General features: G+C 33.8%; 2 protein-coding genes across 5 annotated transcripts in view; one reads left to right on the forward strand and one right to left on the reverse strand.

The window, feature by feature from the left end:
• PFKP (phosphofructokinase, platelet) overlaps positions 1-21,396 on the forward strand; it is a 44,729-nt gene extending 23,333 nt beyond the window's left edge. The window contains exons 13-23 of one of the 4 annotated variants that reach the window (XM_032182348.1): positions 2,713-2,859; positions 3,684-3,754; positions 4,185-4,272; positions 10,857-11,009; positions 15,545-15,709; positions 16,860-16,921; positions 17,940-18,051; positions 19,448-19,547; positions 19,864-19,869; positions 20,173-20,278; positions 20,861-21,396. In XM_032182348.1, the coding sequence (XP_032038239.1) occupies positions 2,713-2,859; positions 3,684-3,754; positions 4,185-4,272; positions 10,857-11,009; positions 15,545-15,709; positions 16,860-16,921; positions 17,940-18,051; positions 19,448-19,547; positions 19,864-19,869; positions 20,173-20,278; positions 20,861-21,014 (1,164 nt within the window). In that variant the 3' untranslated portion in view covers positions 21,015-21,396. Of the gene's footprint in view, positions 1-2,712; positions 2,860-3,683; positions 3,755-4,184; positions 4,273-5,115; positions 5,269-10,856; positions 11,010-15,544; positions 15,710-16,859; positions 16,922-17,939; positions 18,052-19,447; positions 19,548-19,863; positions 19,870-20,172; positions 20,279-20,860 lie in introns of all 4 variants that reach the window. The other 3 variants (XM_032182347.1, XM_032182351.1, XM_032182350.1) reach the window with 3 other exon arrangements.
• A 568-nt stretch (positions 21,397-21,964) lies between these two features.
• The window catches only part of PITRM1 (pitrilysin metallopeptidase 1), a 29,280-nt gene continuing 24,913 nt past the window's right edge, over positions 21,965-26,331 (reverse strand). The window contains exons 24-27 of the mRNA XM_032182346.1: positions 26,156-26,281; positions 24,730-24,875; positions 23,004-23,106; positions 21,965-22,411 (exon numbers count right to left, since the gene is read on the reverse strand). Coding sequence (XP_032038237.1) covers positions 22,318-22,411; positions 23,004-23,106; positions 24,730-24,875; positions 26,156-26,281 — 469 coding nt within the window. The 3' untranslated portion in view covers positions 21,965-22,317. The remainder of the gene's footprint in view (positions 22,412-23,003; positions 23,107-24,729; positions 24,876-26,155; positions 26,282-26,331) is intronic.

The raw sequence follows: 26,331 nt of genomic DNA on the forward strand, positions 1-26,331 counted from the left end.
GTACAGTATGAAAAAAAAAATTCTAGCCTTTCATTTCAAAGGGGCAAAACTACTCAAGAACAGAGGCAAGTACAGGAATTCATTGAACAGATTGGATAAGACACATGGTTATCTGATCTAGTAAGTCACTGTGCACAAGGCAGTAGTGGCTATTTACCTCTTATTTCCTTTTATACAACTTACAGACTGAGAAAAGCTGGATTTATTAGGAAGTTGTCAATAAATGGTGTCTGAAATAAATTTCAGACAGTAGTTTTTTTAATTTTTCCCTATTAATGGTTTACTGAGTAATTCTGTTTTTCACCAGTTTGCAACTATGTCACCTCACTGGTTAATTCATTTTTAATTGTGGTTTGTGACTATTTTTTGCCTTATTTGCATGATTATATTACTATTATGTTTTGAGGATTTTTTTCAATGAAATATTTAAGTAATGGTTAACAGTACCTTCTCCATATTACTAAGCACAAATTTGCATTGAAAATAGGAAAAGTTCATTTTGATTTAGAAATTCTGTGGATAGGTAATAGCATTGTCACAATAGCCATTTTGGTTGACAAAAATTAATGTGTAATCTGTCAGGGAAATCTTTGCACAATAAAGAAAACTTGATTGCAAATTAAAAGTTATAATAGAAGCTACTAGAGAGGATAAAATGTAGTTTAAATTATATTTTTACTTTATTTAAATACAAGTAAAAATAAGTATATAGATTGACGTTATTTCAAATATACCTGTCAAAAACTTAATTTAAAAGTGTGTGATTTTTAAATTAGTGATTTTCAAGAGACCAAAGAATTCAGGATTATTTTTAGTGGATATTCAGCATTTGCTTTGCCAGATCAGACTATTTGTTTACATTGCAGTGTAATTTTAGGATTGTTAGCGTTGGTCTATTTCTACTAGTCTATTTTGTTTCACAGTAGTTCTACTATGTCTTTTTGTGATGGAAGACATTAGAAGGAATTGTAGGTCACTTGTAATAATTAACAGAAGTACTTGGCTATGACCACACCAGCCAAATCTGTGCTTCAATAAAAGGTGTTAGAGGGGAATTAAAAAGCAGATAAAATGAGCCTGTCACAAGAATTGAGGAAGAGGCTAAGCTGATCAGATCACTAGAGCCTACTCAGTGCTCTGCTTCAGAAGTGTTGCTGCATGCAGATATTTTGCTCTTACGTTTCCTTTGTCTTTTTTACAATTCTTTGATTGCACTGAAGTTTAAAAATAAATAAATAAATAAAAATTCTGTATTTTTTTATTTGAAAAGATTCAATGATTGTTGCCTAACAACTGCTCTGTATTTATTGTTTATTTGTTTTGGTTTTCTTTTTTTTGTTCTTTATTCCCATTTTCCAGGGTAAAGCAATTTTCTCCAGTACTAAGTTGTTACAATTTTGTCATATTAATGATTGCAAACAATTTAAGATCATTGAGCTGTGATGAATTTTGGTGTATAAGCTCAGGCTGTTAAATTTTGTTGCATTTTTCTTAGTTTGCTATTGTTTAAAGCCTGTTCTGCTAAATGCATACATGTATGATTTGCATTCCATGCTTTGCTGTTCAATTGAAAGATGCTTGCTAGCATTTACTCATAGTAGTACTGTTGCTTTTTTTTACCCATACACGTTTTTTCTTTTTGTTTTTAATGCAAGTACTGAAGCTTTAACTCTGAAAAAGAATCTGTGGTCTGAAAGGTTTTGGATTTATCAGTGTGAAGACATAGTTCCATTGAGGATAGTGTTCTAAAGACAAAATAATTTTCAAATTAAGAACTGGGCTTGCTGTAACAAGATAGAAGTTTTACATCCTATTTTATATCTAGGTCGTGTGATTGTGGTCCTTTCCATTGTTCAGTCAGTAATGCTTACATTTACAGAATTGCTTTATTTAGACACAATAACTAACAAATATATATGGAAACTAAATGCAAGATCATGGAATATATATTATGTAGCAAAATATTATTTCATGTCTTGTTTTAAGCAGAACCTTTTCTCTCTTACATTGCGTGTATTTTAGTTTACAAATGTATGTTTGATATCTCAGACTTTTCCCTTTGAATAGACGAGACACTTACCTGGAACACATATTAAACTTGCAGGAGGAGGTAACACTATATATAAACAGTTACACTGAGTCACTAAAATGCTTTTAAATCTGCCATAATCTGAAACCTTACGGTAATGTGAAAGATGCTGAATGATCCTGTTTACTGCTGCTACTGCTGCTAGCTGCTCTAAAAGTCTGGCAGATACTTTTAAATTAAAGTTGTAATCTGTGTGTCTGCTGATGACACTAACTGCTACGGTGATTGAATGAAATACATCAGCTCCTACTCTTTTCTAGGATATTCTATTTTGCAAAATCCAACTGTTTGGATAATACGAAAATGGTTGAATAACTTAGTCTATTTTGTTTTTCTTTCTTTTTTTCTTGAACCTAGCTGAGCTAATTATAAAAAAAAAAAAAAAGCGTAACAAACTGCAAAGCAAATTGAAAGTCTTATTTAAAAACTTCTAAAAAAAAAAAAAAACAGATTGTGTGGCATTCTGAAAATGGGAAAAATAGATTTATGTATATTTTAGTTTTGAATGGTTTTCAGGGCTTTGCAAGTTCCTACATTACAATATTTATCTGTGCATGATGGAAAAATTAAGCATGATAAAAAAAAGAAAGTGCTTATTAAAGATTGTTATTTTTCTCTTGCAGACTAATTTTAATGTGGCAGTCTTAAATGTTGGTGCTCCTGCAGCTGGAATGAATGCTGCAGTAAGGGCTGCAGTGAGAGTTGGCATAACTGAAGGCCATAAAATGTTTGCTGTCATTGATGGATTTGAAGGTTTTTCTAGAGGGAAGGTCAGTATTTTGTGTGGATAGTATAGTAGTATGTACCTCATCCCACTCTACTGCCTTTGTTATAAGGCATGTTCTTTATTATAATTGCGTGTTCTGTGATACTATCATGGAAAGTAAATCAGTAAGTTATTTAATGAAGACATATGAAACACAAATTGTAACTATTTCTCAACTATATAAACCTATTTGTTTGTTATTGCTTTATTTCATTTATGCTTAAATACTACATGCTTCAGAGCTACAGAATTAGTTCAGGTGATGGTCAATGTTTAGCATATAGTAGATTTTCCACAGAATAACAGAAGAATTGCTGTTGCATTTGTGTTCTTTTACAATAAGAAACTTTGCAGAGATGCCTTTTAAGGAAGGAAGCTTTTGTTTTTTTTTCCAGGTGAGACAGATTCTTCTGTTCCTCTGTTTTAAATGTTATGCATCAGTTAATGGCGTAAGGAGAAAATATATATAAGATTATTAGCTGGAGCAGTAGGTCCCAAAACTAACCTCAAAGACCTAGTTTTAGACTTGTATGTTTCATGTTCAGTAAGAGGATATGAAAACAGGACCATGATATGAATCAAGGAGGAAAAGTTTATTGTGATCTGGAGAAAGAGAGAGAATGAGAAGGGACTGGTAAGAATTAAAGAGAATTTAAGTTATTTAACCTCTTGATACTGATACTTCTGCCAATTTCATTTTTGGTGCTGCCAAAGTGCCCAACAACTCGGTCCAACAGCTTTATGTTAAGTAGTATCTTGTGTTTGTTGCATGTCAAGAAGAGTAATTGAATAATTATGTAACAAAATCTCCTTTACTTTAATTCAAAGATAAAGGAAATCAGCTGGGGAGATGTTGGAGGCTGGACTGGCCAGGGAGGATCGATTCTTGGTACCAAACGGTAACATCAATATTTTTCCAATTGCTATGGTGAATTCTAGTATGTTATATAACCTGTGTATACTTCAGTTCTCTTTTCCTTTCACTGAATGTTTTAATTATTTTATTTTTTTTAAATGTTATATTCCAATGTGGGTATCTTGATGGTACTGTATCAGCTCTGAGGAGAGAATGACAATGGGAGTTGTCATTCTTCTTCAACTGAAAAATTTCCTAGGGAAATTATTTAAAAGTATTGCAAACCTGTATTTTTCTCATAGCTGATGTGATTCCTTAGAGGCAGCCAGAAAGAAATATATTTATGAATAGGTATTTAAAATGAAAAATATTCTATTGCTTGCTGGGTTTACCGTTATGGCTTAGTAATTAATTCTTATTGCTGCAGAGTCTGTAAATTGTTTTTATTTTTCTTTTGGTTTAATAATTTTCAGTACTCTTCCTGCTAAGTATTTGGAGAAGATCGCTGACCAGATGCGCACTAACAACATTAACGCTCTTATGGTTATTGGTGGATTTGAGGTACAATTAAGTTTCAACTTTATGTCTAAGTAGAATAGAATTCCTAACAAAAGAAATAGACCATTTTAATTTTCACCCAATCTTCATGTAAAGTGCATTTGATTTGCTGTATTTTATGCACAATATAGCATTTAGGATCAGTTTTTACTAATCACTGATTTCTGTGGAAAGTTGGCATTCAAGGCAATGACTAATAACTGAAAAAACAGGTAAGCTAAATGGATAAATAAGATGAGGTGATGTGATGCTGTTTCTATATTTAAAAAAAAAAATAATACCTTCAGCAGTACAAGCAAGTCTATATACCATATCAATACTCAGAACACATCAAAAAGTTTTTAAGCTTTAGTTGTAATTGTACTGTGGTCCCTTATTTAAGCCACTCTTCTCAAACAGTGCATTTAAAAATCTGTAATAAATGAAGATAAGTGTTCTTTTTTGTTTTCTGTCCATATTTCAAGTTCATCTTACTTTACCAAAGTGATTTTTTTTAAGGATGTCTTGATTCAGGAATACTATGATTTGAAACAACAGGTAATAGTACCTGAAGATTGGGGAATTATTTTGTATATTTGTTGTACAAAGCACCTTTATGTCTAAATTACATATTTTCTTGAAATGAATGAGTATTCTGTTTATTGTTTCTTTTCAAATGCATACATGTTTTTAATCCTTTCTGTTTTTTTTTGTGTATCTGTCATTTTAGTGGATTCTTAATGCTTTGACTTGCTGAAGTGTGTCGTGGTAGAAATGGCTCCCCCTGTGGCCCGTTCCATTTTATCATTCCAACCTTGTCTTTATTTTATTTGTCCTAATTTTTCATCCAATGCCTGTGCCCAACAGGCGTACCTCGGACTCCTGGAATTGTCAGCTGCCCGAGAGAAATATGACGAATTCTGTGTTCCAATGGTTATGGTTCCTGCAACAGTATCCAACAATGTACCGGGTTCAGATTTCAGCATTGGTGCAGATACTGCTCTGAACACTATAACTGATGTAAGTCTGTTCTGGTGTGTGCGCTTACTAATACAGCAGTTCTGGTTAAAACTGACTGAATTGGCTAGAAATGGATATTTTTATAGACCAGAACTTTGGAAATCTAATCTGGAAAATAATACAATTACTCAGTATAGGCACATTCATGATACTTAGTTAAAAGAGAGAAGTTTTGTGATCTCAGAGGTAGATCCAAAACTACAATGACCTTTGAATTTGTAAACTACCAAATAGGATGGCATGTATTTATTATATAGGAAAGAAAGAAACCTAAAGCTAGGACTTGATGATCATTTGCACTGTAGAATAAGGAAAAAAAAAATCCCTGTTATATGTGAAGTTTCAGTATACCCAGCTGTGACAAATCCCAAGTGAATATTGTTCTGTTCAGAAATGAATCCTTATTTATGTAACCATTTCTGTAATAAGAATTGTATACACTACTAATAAAAGAAACAGATTTAACATAAAGAGCTGAGACATATTATATTAAAAAAAAAAAAAAACAACAGCAAAATACAACAGTAACATAATGTAAATTAAGAATGGATCAATTAAAAGTAAATTCAGTTGGATTATCAGAGAATTATCAGGTGCCACACAAATAATACATCAAGCACGCATGTTTACAGTTCACCTGAATCACTTAGGAAGCACTAATCAATCATACACCTGCTAAGAAAAGCAATACTGTTCCTATATATTTTGAGATAATGTTATCCAAGCAATAACAATGGGAACATTACACTTCTTTTGGTTTTATTTTTCTTTTTAGTATAATCTGTGGATGCATATCCAGTAGTGTTGGAGCAAAAATATTTTCACTGATTATACATGTTGAGCTACGTTTAAAAACAAACAAAAAACTAAAAACAATAACCATGATGTTTGTGTAAAGTAGGAAAAGAATCTCAGATTGCTTTTGAAATGTAATATCGGTTCTTCTGTCATATAGATTTGTTTGAAGATTTTAATCATGATAATATTTCAAAAAATATCAATGATTCCTCAAAAGCTATCAACCTCAAGAGCATTAACATAATTTTCACCTATTTATTTCTGTTTACCATACCAACATGGGGGTTTGTTTTTCTCAAGATAATTCTCATTTGAGTTAAGAAATTTCAGTTTTCCAAACTGTTGCCTTGAACAAGACTGTAGGTTTATAAAGGTTGACTTTTTTTCCAGTTCTGGTAAATAAAAATATCTCACCAAAATGATTGATCATAAATTGAGGTGAGTAAAATGACTGTGCATGACACCTACTTTTCTTTTCTCCTTTTTTTCATAACCTGTGTATGTTTACCTAACTACCTTCTTTTTATAGGTTATTTCATGTAGAGTAGGGTCTCCCTCTCTTTCCCTTTCCCTATACTGTTGATGTGTTTTGCTTTATACTTAGGTTTCTAGATACTGTTAGACTTCATTAGGTAACAAATTGACAGTGTCTCCATATTTTCAATGCAGTAGTTGAAAACTTGTTTGTGTTGTATCTTACTGATAGTCTTTTTGTTCTTGCATTTTACTTTGTCGAGATTTTTCTCTGAAATGTATACAAAATGTAATAGCTTTGCAGGATTTAGTTTCAAGCCAATAGAAGGTTAAGATTTAGAAGGTTAAGGTTTGTTCTTTTTTTTTTTTTTTTTTTTTTTTTTTCTCCTTGGAAAGGAGCAGACTTTTGTGTTAAGGAAAGATTCCTGCTTAGTATTTTTTCAGTTTTCTGCTCTGACTGTTTGAATATGATCCACTAAGACTGGTAATAAAAAATGTTTCCTTTCATTCCTGTGTCACATGTTCAGATCAGGTTCAATAGCGATGCTGTCCCCTGTTAAGTGTGACTTATAGGCTCAATACAAGTCATATAATTTTCATTCCTATTGACACTGTTAGATGAGTAAATGTGTCAAGTTTTCAGATTAGCGTCTTTTAGCTCTCAGATTAGCACACTAAAGTGTTACCACGCTTAGTTTTTCTGTGGTACTTTTACAATTCTATGTTCTCAACAACGTTCAGTAAGGTAAGTAAAATCTTCTGGGTAATGAGGCCTTGTTGCTTTTTGGCATTAATAGATGTTTGTCAGTGTTAGGTTGTTTGAGAGTTGTCAAGGCATGTAAATGGTACCCTGAGACATTTGCATATGTGGTGATGTTGCATTTAAAAAAGAAAATAAACGAACACAAATCAGACTACTTTGTTTTATACTTACCTAAACTTGGTATTAAAGATGGTATATGATCTGTAAATACTTGAACAGTTACAGATCTTCTGGATGAGTTATTAGGCAAGAGCATGCTGTGTCCTAAGTCACGATAGTGGATGGTATGTTTCTCAATAACTAGAATTTGGATTCTGTGACAGATTCTTTGATGCTCTTGATTATTTTTTTTTCCAAATTGTATTTTACAATGTTAGACTTTTAATCAGTAGAATGGTAGAATTTGGGTTGTCTCTTGAGTAGCATTTTAAATTTGCCTATATATTCTATTTTCACTTCAGTGTAAAATATCAGTGAGAACAATTGTCAGAGAAATTGTCAGTATTCCACGGTACTGGAATACCTGGGGAAAGGTGGAAGTTTCAATATGTGAATAGGGTATACTTTAGGCTTTTTGTATCTAGGTAGACATAAATTATTTAGAATTACAGGATGAGAACGTTAACTTGAATTTTTCTCTGAAAAGAAGCAGCAGTAAATTAACCACGGTAATAAAAGTACCTGTGTTCTTAATTTCATGTTGCTAACTCAGTGAAATAAGTAGAGTACTATTTTGGATATCAGACTTCTGAAATATGACAAGAAAAGTGTTAGTCTTCATACTTACGTAGAAATAACCTATACATTACTGGGTTATTTAATAACCATCAAAAGTGGAGGTTATCAACACATTTTTATGAGTGAAATTAAAAAAAAATGAAATCTACTCTGTAAGTAGAAGAATGAATAAAAAGTTAGACTTCTAGCTACACAGTGTGAAAATGTATGGAAAATATGAAAATTAAATTTGAAAACAAAGCCTACAAAGGCTAGAGGACAGTGACAGAAAGAGCAATAATCCAGAACAATGTATTCCCATATATGCATTGTGATTTAGGACATAAGAACTAGATGTGGAAATGAAAAGTAAAGGTAGCAGCTAGAGATGGAGAATGAAGGAACTTGAAAAAAGAGGAGGCTGAAATCTTTTGATATGCTCAGAGAATTGACAATCTGCATTTTCATGCCATCCTTCAAAGGGAAGGGTGTGCAAGCTGATCAACTGGTCATGAGAAAAAGAATAGCAAACAGCCACAAGAAGACAATTTCTCACTGGAGTGAAGAAAGTTTATTAGATTGTCTGTGCAGTTTCATTGGAAAAAAAAAAAAAAAAGGACCACTCTCCTGTTATCATCCCTATGCTGGTGCTAGCATACGTGATTGTACATTAATCTGAATCATGCAGCTGAACAGGCTGAATATTAACCTGGCCAAACTAATTATCCAATTCAGTTTTCATCCAGTTTGATCCTAGCAATGTGGATATGGAGCTGGGGCAGTAAGTCCATCCCTTTTAATGGACACAAGTCAACAGAACACAGTCTGTGCTTGACTGCTTGTATTTTTATAAAACACATTTGATTCTGCCAATACACTTCTAAATAATAATACAGTAAATGGATATGAAATGATTAAAACATGTTATTGATGTGGTACAGTATTCCTCTATGATCTTACTGTTGTCCTCATTAAAAAAACAAAATAAAATGTAAAGCAATGATTACAACCACCCATCATTTACCTTCCAGAATTGTTAAATTACCTTTCATTGAAAATGTTTTCGTATTTTCTGTGGTGATGCTATGATGCTGTGTATAATTATCTGATGCTTATGCTTGGTGGAGGTACAATCTTTGGATATGTTTGCTAAAATCACTTGCATCAAATGAAATGGCAAAATTTAATGCAAGTAAAAACATATCTTACCATATCATAACTAACCAATTGTGTTAGTTACTGCTCTAAATTTCCCTTCAGCATGGTTTCCCAAAAGTCTCATTGTAAAACTTTTCAGAGAAATTCATCAGCGTTTCTTTGCAGATCTCTAAGAAGCCTTATGGTTTTGACGTCACTTTCTTTCCTTAGAAACAAAAAATGCAACTGACTGACTTAAGCTAAGCTAAGCAATTACTGCTCAATGAAATTTTCTCAGTGAAAATTCATTCTCATCCACTCAAAAAATAATAATAATAAAATAATCAGAATGTTTTGAATAAATAAATAATGTCGCTGTTTTGGCTATACTACTCAGAGCTGCAGATCTGAAACAGCAGCTTTTTAGACTGAGATATTAAATTGGAAATGCATCCTAGCACTGAGCTGAGTTTAAAGTTGCACTTCCAAAATTTATCTGAAGTCAACATAGACTTTAGAAACTTAGTTTGCACTGGATTCACCCGATGACATATGACCTGTCATCTCACTGAATGGGATCTGCTCCATCTGGGGAAAAGAGCCTTTAAGCAGAGCTCTCACGAGTGAATTTTTTCCCATCGCTTTCTCCCAAGTCATTGATTAAATTAGTAGCTGTGGAGATATTTGTGGAAATAGCTACCTAATAATTTGATTTGCCATAGTTTGCTTCTCTGAACTGATTTGAGAAATTGAAAAAAGATGAGACTTCTGTGAACGTCATTCTTTTCTGGGAAAAGGATTAACAAAATAGGAACATACTATGTAATTAGACTTTCTTGTGGAGAGTCATTACATAGGTAGTTTAAAAAATTGTCACACATCATGAGAGATGCTGAATGAGTTTGGATTAGGTAGAATTGGAATAATGTAAGTTTAAAAAAAAAAAAAGTTTACTGACTTAAAACAGCTTGAATTTCAAGCATTATTTTTACATCTGTTAGGAATACATAATCCTTTTCACATGCAGATTTATTTTGTAATTTGGAATCTTCCTAAATACCTACAGCTGCTTCACAAAGCAATTTTGAAATGTACTTGCAAACTTTAGCTCATCCATGTGCACATGTTCTTGGATTTTTCTGGACCTCCGTGTGATCTATGTGAATAGAAGCACATGTGTGATGTCGATAGAACCTTGGAAGGCAAAGGCAATTTTTTTCTTTTTTTTTTTTTTCTCAGTGGAAATAGGTGTGTCTTGACTTTGTAGGATAACATAGTGTTAAAAAACAGATTTCTTTTAAGCATTTCCTTCATGTTGCAGGTGTTTTCCTAGTTAACTTTCTGAACTTCTTAACACGTATCAAACTTTGTTCTTTAAGTGGCTTTTTGTTGAATGATTTCCAGTCCATCTTTGTGCTGTCTTCTTTCTGCTAAACTGCTTCAGACCTCTAATGCTGTGCACACTTCATATTCACTCCATATTTACCTGCACTAATCATCTGCATTTCTTCAAAGAGCATTGTGCCAATGCAACCTCAGTGCACTGTTGTGGTCTGTACAGGATGCACCCCCAATAATCTCACCAATTGTATTCACTTGGGCCAATGGACAGCCAAATTTACCATCACATGCAAGGAGTCATTAGCAGAGCAATCCAAAGACAAGGAATGTATCACTCATACTTGTACCACTGCTTCAGGCCTATGAAAGTTGTCTGCAGCTACATGAGGCACGTTCCCGCTTTGAGGAGTTTTGCGTACCTATCTGTGTGTTGCCTGCTACTATTAGCAACAATGTGCCAGGCACAGACTTTAGCATTGGTGCTGACACTGCCTTGAATGCTATTGTGGAGGTAAGACCGTGTATCTTTTAAAAGTTAAGATGGTAACATACATAACATCAGGATACCTAAAGACCTTGAAATGTCTAGTGTTCTAAAATAATTCTGTCATTGTAATTTTTATGTTTTACAGTTAAGAACTTTACCAAGACTGATTAAATATGAACCTAATTAAAGTTGATTATAGTCAGTATTTAGCTTTTGGGGATTCTATTTTGTTATCCAAGACTACTGCATTAGTGCTTAAGGCATTTGCTTTTACTGAAAATAAAATATTTTATGAATTTCTTTTTTTTTTTTCTTTTTTTTTTTTTTAAATCCTAAGTAGCTTCTCAACATTATTTAGCTGAAAGAAGAAAGCACATCTTTTATAAATACCATATTTATTGTATGGGCCAATGACTGAACTTAGCATAACAGAACATCTGTGTGTGTGTTAACACTAAACACGTGAATAATCGTATGGACTACATAGGTTTAACATCAAGTATAAACATAGTGTAAGCAGTTAAGTTCATCACTGATGCTGATTTGAAGCCAGATCTTGCTATGGGTGAAGCTCTCCATTTTGATCAGAACAATCAGTTTTCTAGTTCTAGTCTGCTGTAGCATTTTTCCTCAGGTACAATTACTATATGAAGTCTTTAATTCGTTACCATTTCACCAAGTCTGCTGGAGTAACAAAAAAGGGAACTGGTTGAGGACTAATGCAAACAGATGACTGAATAGCTTTGGGTTCTATCAAACCTCCTATTATGAAACTAAATGAATAATTATGCAATTGGCCAAGAAAGTCTGCTTGGAGATCCTGGGGTTTGAGAAATCATCTTGAAAACTGATTTGTTTTCCTGCTCCGGTACAGAATTACTTATTCATTAGAGTAAAAATCCTCTTGTAGCTAAATGAAATAGCTGCATCAGAATATAGTATGACCTGGTCAGTAGGAGATGCAATATTACATCCCTGGAATGAAGAGAATGAAGACAACCTATGATGTAGAATGGGTAAACAGCATCGGCACATTCACAGGTAGGACACAAGTCCTCTAGTCACTCCATTAGCTGCTTCTGCCTTACCCAGCCTCTTAAGTGTGGCTGATAGGCACATGTAAAAATAAAAACACGACAACACAATGGAAAAGAAAATATACATACTACTGCTTCCTCTTAGTTCACTGCTTTAAGTACTTTTAATTGCAATTTGTACAGCATTCAGTAATGCTGTGTTTAAAAAAAAAAAAAAAAGTGATCTATTAAATTTCAGAAAGTTTTGTTTATTTAAAAAGATAAAATATTGTTGATTTGGAGGTTTGAATATCAGATTTTTCATGAAGCTGGTTTAGTTCGTATGACAACACAACTAGCAATGGAATCTTAAAAAGTTCTCCAGAAAGAATCACCATACCTCCATGTTTAAGAGTCCTGAAACTGCATCATACTCTTGAGCGTTGGCCTTTCTAGCCTATGGAGTAGGATGTGAATTAAAAATACAGAGTCAAGACTGAAGTCCAAGACAGAATTTGGTAAATATAATTTCTAAGAATGTTATTTTTCCAATTTTGTATAGGTTCACTTCTACTTTTTCCAAGACCATCAGGAAAAAGGGCTAGAACAATTTTTATTCTAGATTTTTAAGGAGGGGAAGCTTATTTAGGAGACAGGGCAATGGGGAGGAAAAAAATGAAAGGTGACTTAAAATCCTGATCAATTACTTGACCAAGCTCACTGTGAGGTTTCACAGAAGGTAGTGTCAAGGCAGTGAAATATGGACAAGTAACAAAGGGTTTCTACCACAGCAGTAGTCTTTGCTATTATAGTCTCAGTTTCTTTGAAGCTGACCCCATAACCATGAATTAAAAATTCCTGGGTTAATACCAGCTACAAATCTCTCTCCCTGAAAGTAGCAAATAAAAATCTATGCTAATGTTTTATGTCAAAATCCAATGTCAAAATCCATTGTTGTGTAGACAAGTACACACAAAGTTTTCACTGGCAGTTATTCTAAAACAGGAAATATAGCATCAATGTAAAAAGCTATGTGTTTTTTTTCCTCATCATAGTCAATTAAAGTAAGGATTTGAAATTCTACCATGAAAAAGCTGAGATAAAAGGAGCTAGCAACGTGACAAGTTAAACTGATTGTATGATAGTCTATATATCATCGCAGTAAAAAACATGAGACGTTCATAAAAAGGAATTGCCTTGCCTTCTGGTTTTAGTACCTAACACCACCAATTGCTATTATGGTGATTGGTATTGCTTAGAAAGCAACATAGCAACAGTTTATAAAGATGGTCTGTCTGTCTATAGCAGGCATGTAGAAGACTGAAATGTATGGCTACTAGATTGCAGAAGATTACTGCTAACCATATTAAATAAAAACATCTGTACATACAGAGATACCTGTGTGTCTTAAGGCTAGAAAAGATCACATTTCATCCAGTCTGATTTCATGCATATTGGGTCCTAGAACTTAATCCTCTTAAGTCTTGAGTCAGGCTGCTAACTGAATAAGAACACTTGTATTGTATCTCCTATAAAGCTGTCTGAATTTCTTTAAAATCTATCAGTGCCATTTGAGTATTTCTGTCACAGTTATTCTGAGACAGCAAGAATAGCAGACAGTTTCTTCTGCATTTCTATTACAAGAGACATCCTTCTAAATACATCTAAAATGGTTAATCCCCAAAGCAGAAAATTTCATTCTTGTACCAGCAGCAGGAAAACTTGCTTGAAGTTTACAAATGTTTTAGGTCTCTCAAACAGAAGTAAATCAATGTATTATCAATCCAGTTCTAGGCATGTGGGGGTGGGCATGTTTTTTTTTTGTTTTTTTTTTTTGAGTTAAAATCAATGTGCCTGCTACTGTTACAAGTAATAGGGACTTTTATAAATTTGTTGTTTACCATATACCAAGTACCAGCATTCTGCAACAATTACAAAACCACAAAACCACATCTGGAACAGGAAAGCTTGAGGACACTGTAAAATCCAAGACGGGTAAAAGAAAATGTCACCTTGAAAAAAACAACGAAGTTCTATCTAAACTTGTTTAGGTTATGATAAACAGAAGTATTCAGAAACATTTTCCATAACAGAGTGTTAATCAGTATTCTTAATACATCTGTGTGAATTCTGCACTTGAGTGTGTGTATGGGTTCATGGGGGGTAGAGGTATACGTTTACATATGTGTGAAAATATAAAGATGCATAGATTAAGTTACATGCATCTTTTGGTAGCTGGACCTAAATAAATGCATACTGGTTTTAGTTTCTGAATGCGTTAAGCACTATGATGTTAAAAGTTTTAGTCTTTTTAAGTTTCCTCACTTACCAATTCAGTATTTATTGTGGTCTGTTTGGTATATTTTTGAAGCTCCTATAGCTCACAATTTCTTCTTGAAGTCCTGTTGCTATCTGAATGAAGCTTTTGGTTGTAAAAATCTGTGAAACAAATAAATATTAACAGGATCTGTAGTTGGTCATTCAGAAAATTAGTAAGGCATGAGGAGTTCTTAAAAATATAATTCAAGTTTCAAAATTATGCGATTGCTAGATACTTTCATTTCTTACTTTTACCAAATGGAACTGATGTATGGACTATACATCAACTTTCCAAAATTATTCTTGTTACCAAGTCTAGCATAACTTTTATTGATTTTGAAGGAAAAGGAGGAAGTAATATGTTTCTTTTCTTAATCTCTTCCTGAAAGGAAGTATTTTTGTCCTATGACTTAAAAATAACTTTGAACAGTTGCTGTAGAAATATTTTCATTCCAGGAAGTGAGAGTTTGTCAGCTAGCTTCTTATAGCATGGCTATGCGTAGTAATGTCAGTTTCCTAGGTCCTATAACCCTGGAGATTTTCTCTGCTACTCTTTCCCAAGTTTCTTAAGCAACCATAGTAAATACTGGTAGTATTGGTGCTATGTGAGCATCAGCTCTCCTAGTAGAGAATGTTTCTTAGGCTGTTCAGAGCATGATACAAATAAATAAATAAAGGAGCAATAGCTCCAGTAGTGCTTGAATAGTATTTCTGTGGATATCTTTGTTGGAAAGTAATCCACAGAGCAGAACATACCCAAGAGTATGAACAGTTACATATTTTTTTTTTTAAACTTGAGCATAGTCAGGAGTGCAGTAAATTTTAAAATCAATAGTAAAATGATAAAAGCTTTTCAGTAATGAATGGAGTCAAAGTAAAGAAGAGAAACTTATGCTCAAACTGATTAAAAAGCTCTAATATATGTATTAGTATCTCTGTTAGAAAACTATCACAATTTTTATGTTCATGCACAAGACAAATTTATTTCTTGTTAGTATTTGCATGAAACAAGTGTTGATCGTCAAAATAAAATGTTTTGCTAGTGTGATGTTCAATATATTACTTATGAAAATGACTTATGGTAGTTAAATGGGTTATATTATGTTGGAGCCTTTTAAAATTTATCTCTTAATAAAATTTTTAAAATCAAAATGTGACACAAAAATGTGTGACATAAAATAAAAATTCAGAATTTAAAATTTCTAATATCTTATCTTTGAGTAGACATGTGATCGCATCAAACAGTCAGCTAGTGGTACCAAACGTCGTGTATTCATCATTGAGACCATGGGCGGTTATTGTGGATATCTGGCCAATATGGGGGCCCTTGCGGCAGGAGCTGACGCTGCTTATATTTTTGAAGAACAGTTTGATATTCGAGAGCTCCAGGTATGCAAAATGAGAAATGTTTTCCTCATTTTTAGGTAGATCCTAAAACTGTTGAACATACATGTATATATTTGAAGTAGATAGCTAACTTGTTTTTTGTTGTAGTTTATTTTTAATTATACTATAGCTAAAAGCTATGCTTGTCAGTAGCACCGTCAAATAGTTCCAGTTTTTATGCCTTATTACCTAAAGGAACATACACCCAGTTGTTCTTGGCGTCAGGGTCAGTTAACTGATGATTTTTTTTGTATTAACCATTAAATATTATTAGGGTATCATTTCATTTCTGTTCTTCTGATTGAAATTCAAGCAACATGTAAATGAAAAAAGTTCAGCAGCTTGAAAAGACAGACAAATACAGGATAAAAAGAAATACCTTTTCCATTATAATTGTGCCTCAGCTCATTGTGTCAGAAGGCTGCTCAGGTCAGGGAATGAACAGGATTTAAGGTGGATTAGATACTGACTTTGATAAACTATTACGAGCATTTTTGAAGTGTTATTGAAATAAAGATTTTAGGATTTAAGGGCTACGGATTAGGATATGACTTTGCAGAGGGTAAGCTGATGTGAAACTTGTCTACTACAAGGCTTTTACACTTCTGAAGTGCTAGCTGCTGTCATGGACTAATACAAACCTGAGCAGATACAGATTTCCTAATAGATAGAAAGTGAATTGTAGTTCCTCCCCACTCATTTTGCAGTGGCATGCACTCTTCATGTCATGCACGGGAGTACTGACGCGGTAATACATTGCTGGATCCATATAGGACTGCAAGGATTGGGAGTAACGGCAGGATTAGACCTTATGTGACAATGTATTTTTATGTATATCAAGGTAATCCAATTTGGTGCTCTATCAGTATAGCATTAAAAAAATAACAATTTTATGTGCCTACTAAAATCTAAATTTGTGATTTGAATTTAAATCACAATTTAAATTTGTGATGCAGAAGAAGAAGTTCATTTTAACCCAAGATGAATAGCCATACTCAATATGTTTTCCTGGATCTCTAAAATTGATTATTTGAATTTGTACGTATTACTTGATGTGGAATCTTTACACGAGCTTTCAGGATAAGCTCGTAGGTTCATTCAAGCTCTTTAAAAGTTGTGCTTATCTCTTTAAAAATACCTTTGTTGTTCCTAGGCTAATGTGGAACACTTAACTGAAAAGATGAAAACCAGTATCCAGCGTGGTCTAGTGCTGAGGTAAGCAAAAATAGTTGTAGTAAGTGAAATCTGTGATGCTGAGCACTCGCAGCCAAGGCTGTTTGGCCACTAGTGAAGACAATTCAAGTCTGTATTCCTTGATTATTCCTTTAGCATGAGATTATTAGCAAAGCTGTTGCTCCAGAAGGCAAGTCTGGGAGCTGTCTGGGAGCTGAAGCCCAAAACTTCCTTCTTTCTATGTAAATATAATTGTTCTATAATCTAATACTTGATTCTCTTTTCAGCCTATTTTCTCAATGATTTTTAACTGTAGATTATTAATAAAGACAGTGAAAACTAGCATGCACATATAGCCTTTACTATAAAAATTCTACTTAGATTTTACAAGGTAACACAGGATAAACCATTTTTCAAAGACCAAAAACTTTAAAACTTGTTATTTAACATGTTTTAAAATTATCCATTCTAAGGCATCCTGAATCAGTCTGCAGCTTCTCTCTCTCTCTTTCATTAGCATTTACCTTCAGTGTGCTGAGTAGCAAAGGGCTGAAAAATGAGTACTATAATAAATTGTATGAGGAAGCTATTACACTTGTTTACATTTTTCTGCTTATGGTGATTAGGGTGAAAAAATACTTGACATTTAAAGTACTGATAAGGAGCAGACCAGGTGTTATTCATCATCCATGCTTTTATAAATGGCAAGATACTGACATTACTGCCAGTATGTATAACTTCTGTTTGTAAAGTTTTTCCACTGCATAGTTAAGTTGTCAGACATAAATTTTATTTTCCGCTACCTTATTCAATAATGGATTCCAGCTGACCTGCCAGTAATGCTGGTATAGTAGAAGTAATGCAGGTTTTAAAATCATGAATATGTTACACAAAATATGTTCATGAAACATGAAAGTGAACGTATGGGATTAGATGAAATTATCCAAGCAGTGACCGCTGCTATCAAGAAACTGGGAAGATGTTTGTCATTCAGTATCTGTAAAGACATTGACTACTTAGCAGTTAATTAGCTATGACTATTTGGCCTGAATTGTTACAGAAATGAGAACTGCAATGAGAACTACACAACTGACTTCATCTATCAGCTGTATTCTGAAGAAGGAAAAGGAGTGTTTGACTGTCGAAAAAATGTATTGGGCCACATGCAGCAGGTAAAAATGACTTTAGAGTTTACAGACAAGCTTAACTATATGCACAAAGGGCACACACTATTCAAGCATTTCAAGTAAGTCTGACTCAGAATTAAAAAGTGTGTGGATTTTTGCTCATAGGTAGCTCTGAAGTGTTTGTTAGCATCACAATTTATTGCAACTCCTTCCTTAAAATGTAGGAAAAAAAAAAACAACCTTTAGCTTCTTAATAATTATTTTTTCTCCCTCTGTCTGTATTAAAAAAAAAAAATCATAGACATTACAGCTATCGTTATTACTGTAATACATATTTAGAACATACATCTCTACCATTACATAATGTATCTGGCTTTGGAACTCTCTGGAAGAGAAGAAATTTGGTTAAGGAATTTTACCTGCAGATGGATTATTCTGGTAGAAGAGACAGCATTCAGCTTCTCCTTGTGGTCTCTGTAGCTTCCCTCTCTTTAACTCATGCTGATTGTTAGTGGGCAGATAATAAGTTTCTAATTTGGCTATGGTAATTACCAAGACTGAGGTACAGTTAAAAACACATGTAGAGCTAAATTTTTCAAGTGCTAGTAGTGAAATAACTCTTGTTCACATTAAGTCATTTAAACTTGTATGCATAGTCCTTTTACCATTACTTATTTTTAGATTCTTCAACACGAAGATTGGCACTTTCTGCATAAAATTTAACAAAATTTATTTTTAAGGTCAAGAGCAGCATTGATGAAATGATCTGCTGTTTGTGAAGTTGTTCTGAATAGTTCAATGATTTCAGTTCCATCTGTTGCATTGAAAATGAACACAAAAATCAGACTTCATATATAGACAGCTTAAAAAATATAACGTCGTTCCCAGAGCCGTATAAAGGCTGTTTTAATACTTTGAATAAAAGCAGCCATAAAAAATAATATTAATTAAAAAATGTACTATTTAAAAAAGTCCCAACCCAGTTGTTTCATCCTAGTTTTATGTACACAGCATTCTAGCCTTCCTTTTTCTAGCTGCAATAGAGTTTTGTTTCCCCAACTTCCTAGATTACAGTCAGCACTTAAGTTTCTTACACTCATTCTGACACCTTCAACTGTTTCCTGTTTTATATTATGCTGAAACTGGGTTGCCCAGTGCAGTGTGAGAGCTAGGCGGTGCTTTATGATCAGCACTGAGGGAAAATGGAGGAAAGGGAAATCAGTGGCCTTTGTTTACCTTAAGTGAAAAGTAGTATTGATTCAGTGAGAATTCTACACAGGCTTAACACAAATTTTAAGTGTTTTATCTTGGTTTATGTGGTAGGTTTGTTTGTTTGTTTGTTTAAAGTGGGGGAGATGTGAGCAGGCCATTAAACTAGTAAAATAAGAAGACAAATACTGACTTGATAACTGAATTAACCCACAGTTAAATTTCCACACAGGGTGGTGCGCCTTCGCCATTTGATAGAAACTTTGGGACAAAAATTTCTGCAAAAGCTATGCAGTGGATCTCCAAAAAGCTGAAAGAAACCTACAGGAAAGGTGCAGAAACACTTGGTCCTATCTCTCGTTTTACTGCCTTCAGTTAGATATTAGTATATGACTACTGCCATACACAAACACATGAATGCATGATAGGTTTAGTTAACATACCTCTTTCCATCTTATTCAGTAACGTCTTGCTATGCTTCCTGCTATATTACCCCTCAAGTGAGGTCAGTATTTTAGATAGCTATTTTCTTACCTGCCTTTAAAAAATGCTAGTATGATTGCAGTTTATTATGCATGAAGGAATTGATGACTACCTAAGTTACATCTGTTCTTCCTTTTTGTTCCATGATGGCTACATGGGAGACAGAAGAAGGTAATATGTCTTCTTTGGGAATTTTTATAAAACACTATTTACTAAAATCTAATTTAAAACTGGATGTTAAAATTCAGTCTTGTTGATTAATTACACTGTTTTCATGGCTAATCATCAAAGCTAAATGTAAAAAGTGAAGATCTCCTAACCCTATTAAAGTACTAATTGATGTTTTAATGTTATGTTAAATGTTCAGTAACTGAAATTCACTTTAATTACCCCATTCACTTTAATTACAGAACAAGGGTATTTGGCCATACAAATGTGAATAAAAAAAGTCTTGAATTATTTCATTCTTTTTAGGAAAAGTATTTGCCAATACTGATGACTCAGTCTGTTTGCTGGGAATGCGTAGACGCAACCTTGTTTTCCAACCAGTGGCTGAGCTGAAGAATGAAACAGACTTTGTGTATGTATATGCTGCTTACATTTTAAACATCTCAGCACAGGCTTTCTTTCACCACATCAAATGAACGTCGTCTTCATGGTGCTGACACACAGCATTTGCCAACTGTTTTATTGTGCTTCTGTCTCTGGCCTATATTCAGCCAGTGATTCACTTTGATTGTTCACTTGTCTTTTTGAACAACTCCCTTTATGCTTTCTAGTCCTTATACTTTATGAAGTTCTCTTTTATGAATTCTGGGAGCCCACTGTCTTTTTTATCATCTTTGCTCTAATGTCTGGAATTGGTTTACTTCTCATAAAATTTAATAGAATAGTAGAGTGGTGTTTTTGTGCCTTAGATGGCATTTTATCTATGAAAAACTATCCAGTAAAATCTATTTTTTTCCTTCAGTGTTCTGTTTTTATTTTTTCCCATTTTGTTGGTGCATATAAGTATTATATGCACCAACCCAATGCAACCCAATAAATAGCAATACTCGATCCTCTTTGTTAGAATATTCATGTTAGTGTTCTTAAATTAGCTACACATTGTTTGCCATGGCTACTAAGTAAATACTTTTTTTTTCCTTCCGCCACACCACAGACATAGGATTCCCATGGAGCAATGGTGGCTGAAGCTGAGACCACTGATGAAAATCCTGGCCAAATACAAGACCAGCTATGATGTTTCAGATTCAGGCCAGCTGGAGCATGTTGCTATGCACAGCCCAAAGGAAGCAGAAACCGGAGCCATCTAAAGAGATCATTTTTAGATTGTTGTCATAGATGCACATTGTGAGTAACAATGCTTTAGAATCGTTACAGCTTTGTTTTGTAACATTTAAGTTATTGTACCAGCACTTTATGTGAAACAAGACAGTCACGTCACACAAATTTTGTCCTATATTTGTGTTACATTTGAAACAAATCCCAGCATCTAAGGAATAAGCACCATTTTACTCATACTATCCTTTAACAAAAAAGTGCAACACTGTTCTATGCACTCTGTAAGTTACTCACCTACTGCACTTTGTTTCAGAGTACTTACACCCAAAAGTAAGTGTAGATGGCTAGTTTTATGTTGAGTTACAGGATGTGCTTAATGTATCTGAAGTGAAATAAAGTACTGTTGCAAACATCTTAAGTGTGATGTGTCAAAATGTATTCACCTGCTTCTAACCACAAATAGCAAAAATCCTTCATGAAGGATTCTTTACAGACTAATGAAGGAAAAAAAGCATCAGTCTTAATTCCCTATCTAGTGAAGGGGGGAAAAAAAAAAAGCAACTCTTTTACTTTTACTTGTTTCATGTTTCTTTTTCTCTTACCTTTGTTAAGGCTATAGAAACTCTGCATAATGAGGGCAAAGGGTAGAAATAACCTTATTTGTTAACCTAATTTTAAAATTAAACCAAACTCTTTTCTTAGGCTGATTTGTTAACTAGATGATGACCAAAAAAGTACTAAACCATTTCATACCAAAAGTTGACTGACTGTTGCCCAAATAAACAAGATAAAAGCTGCACTGTACACAGACTCATTAGTGATTTGCCCACTACACTGCCATTCACTACAAACTTGCTGTGAGGTGGAAGGCACTGTCAAAAGCTCTTCTAGCTGTAGGTGGTTATTCCACCTACAAAAGAATTAATTCCAGCAAAGGCAGCTGGAATTAGCATACCAAAGAATGGAAGCTGTAGTATAAGAGACTTTTTTAAAATTTTTTATATATCCAACAGCAGACATGATTTCAAACAAATACCATTTAAATCTCTGGAGTTCTACATATACAAAAATATTTAATTTATATAGTATCCATATGAGTCTCTTGAGTAAAATATTATGGTCTTTGTCCTAACAGAGCAAATAATTCTTGCTCTCAAATACTGTGTGGTTAGAAGATTTGACAACATGGTTTTAACTGGTTTGTTGCGTGTTGTTAGAAGCAGCAATGAACATTTAAGTTGGACCATGGGCCAGTTAAAAGTTAATATAAAAAAATAATTAATTTAGTCACAAAGATTGGCTTGTTTTAAATGAGCCTGGATGTTCAGCAGCAATTCATCGTTTGACCCATGAGGGATCTTTGGTAATATCTGCGTTTTCTGGGCCAAGTACCGCCAGACCACGTGTGCTCTTCCCAACTGCAAGATACCTGCAAAAAGAAATAAAAGAAAAGTTAATGCATTTGGTTATCTGTACCTATGTTACACAGTTTAAAAGACTGATTTCAGGAAAAAGTGCTGTCTGATATGCACCTATTGTTTGCTTTTATAACATCTTTTGGATTTACATTTTTTCCCCCCATTAATGATGGTACAACAGTCAATAGCACCTGGCCATAACTAGCCTAATCTGCTTAAACAGATGTTCTTCTGTGTGAAATTCTTAACTCTAAAGTGCAAGTCAGAAATCCAAAGAAGTACACTATGTTAGGAGTCCAGAAGAACCAGCTCCTTTAGCCAGGAGCTGGAAGTCTGAGTGTACTCTTTCTTCAGGCCCTTTCCAGGCTTTTGAAAAGTAAAATAATCCCTCCTACATTCTGAAGTTGTAGGTGAATTACATCTGTTAAAATTCAATGATCAGAATATAATTAACATCTCTCTAAGGTTACAAAAACAAATAATGGAAGTAGTACAGAAGACCAAGGAAATTCAAGAACTTAATTATGGTAACTTTAACAAACTTCTCTGATTTGTTCAGTTTTTCAAGCATCTTTTTTTCTCTGAAGTTGAGCATAGACTTACTTGTTTGACACATTAACCAGGTTATCACTGTTGACAGCAAAAAGCTGCTCTCTGTGTGACTGCTTCATTTCATCTGAAATCCCGTATAAGAAATGATCCATACCTAAAACAAACAAAAAAAGCCGCATACTGCAGTGATGTACTGGAAGGGAAGAATAGAGCCTACAGTTTGTTCTGAGACAAATTAATTGTCAATCAAATGTCAAAAGTTAGAATTGAGTAAGTAAGTTTATTTTTCTGAGGTAGTAGGAGTTTGCTATTTAGAATTTGTATTATATAGTCTGGCAAGTTTGCCAAAAAAATAAATGTAATTGGGATCCAGAAAACCTAAAGAAATAAACCAAGGCAAAACAAAACATGCTGACAAGATTCATTCTAAAAAGTCTCAATACTTTCTAAAATGTTTTAGCCAAACTGGATTTCATGCAGCTTGTACGAACAACCTCTTAAAATTTTCAATCAGCTGTAATATACATGCCAAGACAATGGTTTAATCACCTTTTGATCAAGCTACATACAGAAAGAAGTCTGCATACAAATACTTTATTGCTTTTGTTGGAATACTTACCTACAGTATTTCAGCATCAATATTAACATGAATGTTATGCATGGAGCTATAACCAGAGAACTCCAAAATAACCATAGCAAAGATTTTAAACATGAAAATAATTACAGAAAAAAAGAGTAGGTGGGAAAGACATCTGGAGACAGTTAACTCATCCAAACTTCTGCCAAAGGCAGGATAAAATGAGATAAGGTTGTTGAAGACCCTATGCAGGACCAAATAAATAACAGTAGTATTAAGGGATAGCTATTTGTCTCTGCAACAGATCCTAGGCCTATGGAACAATGTTCTTCACTAAATTTGTCACAGCTGCTACAGCACATGTTAAAATTAAATCACTGCTCTCACAAATTACAACATTCAATATGCGTTCATTTCACTCATATCTGCACCTAAAAATGATTACTTTTTTCTTTAAAATTAAATTGCCCAGGCCAAAACCAAATTCATTTCAAAGAACACGAAATCAGCTTTTCAACACGTTTTCAAGTGTTATTTAACAAACTAGCGTTAATACAAATACATATTAAAATAACATTAATTTTATTCCTATAATTACTTAAAGGAAAGGAATGTATTTTAAATTAGCAAGTTTTGAATTGAATTTAAGCTGAGACTTGGAGAAGGAAGGGAAAAGTGAGGAAAGCAATGCAACATGTAGGCAAACTAAAAAGAAGATGCGAAGATACTACCAACTGTGATATGCATGCAGATATGTAAAGAAGGTAACACCCTCCACTGTGGCATTGCTATGCTCTAATTTATTTAAAAAAAAAAAAAGCATGCACAGAAGGTTATACATTTGTAGTCAAAATGTACAGTTGTGTCAGGAAAATAATTCTTCAATTCTATTTGTCTTTAATCAAAAGACAAAATATTTATTTTTTTTGCTTGCTAGCATCTGACTCCCTTTCCAAGCCTAAATTTGTTTCTGTAATATACCTCCATGTTCCAACTGTATTCCCCTGACATCAAGGACAAGCATGAATATGAATACTTCAGTGGAGAGACTGAATGTATGCTATTTCTGAAAAGGGAATAACAGGAACTGAGTATTTTGTTGAAACCACAGTTGTCTTACATCTGCCAAGTACAAATTTTAACATATGATTCAGTTTAGCAAATTAACTGTTTTCTCTCCTTTAAAACTTAAGAACGTACCTTTATCTGAAGGAGCTATTGGTGCATCTACAGCAGCAAATACTGCTAACTTAGCTTCATCGATATCTTGTTGTGTGAATTCTCCAGATTTGGCCCATTCAACTGCTCTTTCAAATGTTTTCAAGGTGGCTAATGAATTTGGGTCTCTTAAAGAAAAATAAATAAAAAAAAAGGTAAAATTAAGGGCTTCAGTCTTACAAAGTGAAATACTGTAATTACTTTGTTCTTAATTTAGAGTTTACTATTCATTACGCAAACATAGATACACGTAGATTACATCAAATGAGAAACCTACTTTTTGTTTATTAGATTTTTTCTTAGAGGAAGCAAGTATTACAGTAAACCAGACATTTTTTGAATTTTCAAATACACAAGTGCAGCAAGTTCACTTGCCTGTAAGTAGTTTCAAGGCAGTGTGCAGAGAAGTGGCATTCAAAAGATGGTAAGCCAACAGTGTTTATAATGCACTATCAATTCACTGTTGCAACTTAATAAGCATTAACTTCCATTAATATCAACAACAGTAATATTTATGGTATACCACCTTATCTCCTCTAAGCTGCTCTTCCTGCTACACCTCTTTTTGCTCTCTGTAAAACAAGTGCAACAGGTTGACAACTACTGAAATACTAACCAGGACAAGTCCCACCACGTTGAAACTTTGCAGAGGCGCAACACTGCTCAGATTTTAGGCAGGAATACTGTCCAAATACTGTGATGGACTACCTTTGGTCTAGGAAAATTATTTAAGCTAGGACTCTATGACATTTCCAGGGGGGATTTTACAACTAGTCTTTAATGCTTCCAATTTAAATTTCATCTGAAAGTAGTTTGGTAAGACCAAAGCTGGTTAACTGTTCCAGACTTGACAACAAAAAGCATAAAAAAAGAGACTTTCTCCATTCTAGCTCATCACCAGCAATGCTTTCTTTCTGCTGAATCTCTGGTGTTTCCAGACACTGCCAAGGAAGCTGTGTATTTTCAAAACCAGGGCGTTAGGAAACAGCATCATTTCTACTCCATGGTCTCAAACAACAAAATCTCAACTTTTTTTTTTTTTCTCCTTGTATTTGCTTATTTATTTATTAAAAAAAATAAATAAATATGAAGGACCTCCTTAACTCATGAGGAAATAAATGAAAACCAGTGTTACATAAGCCTGGTACACAGACACAACAATGGTTGCTACCAGCAGAGAGAAATTAGACGTTCCCAGGGACAGAAACCAGAGGAGGGGTTTATTAACAAAACTGATATACATTAAGCAATTAATCTCAACATCATCAGTGCTGAATCACTTTCTTTTGATTCAACATAGTTGTATCTCTCTTTCAAGACTAAGTGAAATCAAAACAAATTCAAACAAAGATACACACAAGTGCAGTCAGTAGTTCCCTCAGACATGAACACGAACAAATGCTGTTACCTGTAGGAGTAGAAAGTAAATATGCCGTTGTGGCTAAGTTTAGCACCTCCACCATAAGCTCCTCCTTTCTCTCTAATTTCTCTATGTAGGAATTTAGATGTCATCAACCGTGCCAGAATTCGAAGGCTGTAATGAGAGAAATATTAACAGCAAAGATGTTAAATGAACGGGATAAC

This window comes from Aythya fuligula, chromosome 2 (assembly GCF_009819795.1).
Source record: "Aythya fuligula isolate bAytFul2 chromosome 2, bAytFul2.pri, whole genome shotgun sequence".
Classification (NCBI taxonomy): Eukaryota; Metazoa; Chordata; class Aves; order Anseriformes; family Anatidae; genus Aythya; species Aythya fuligula.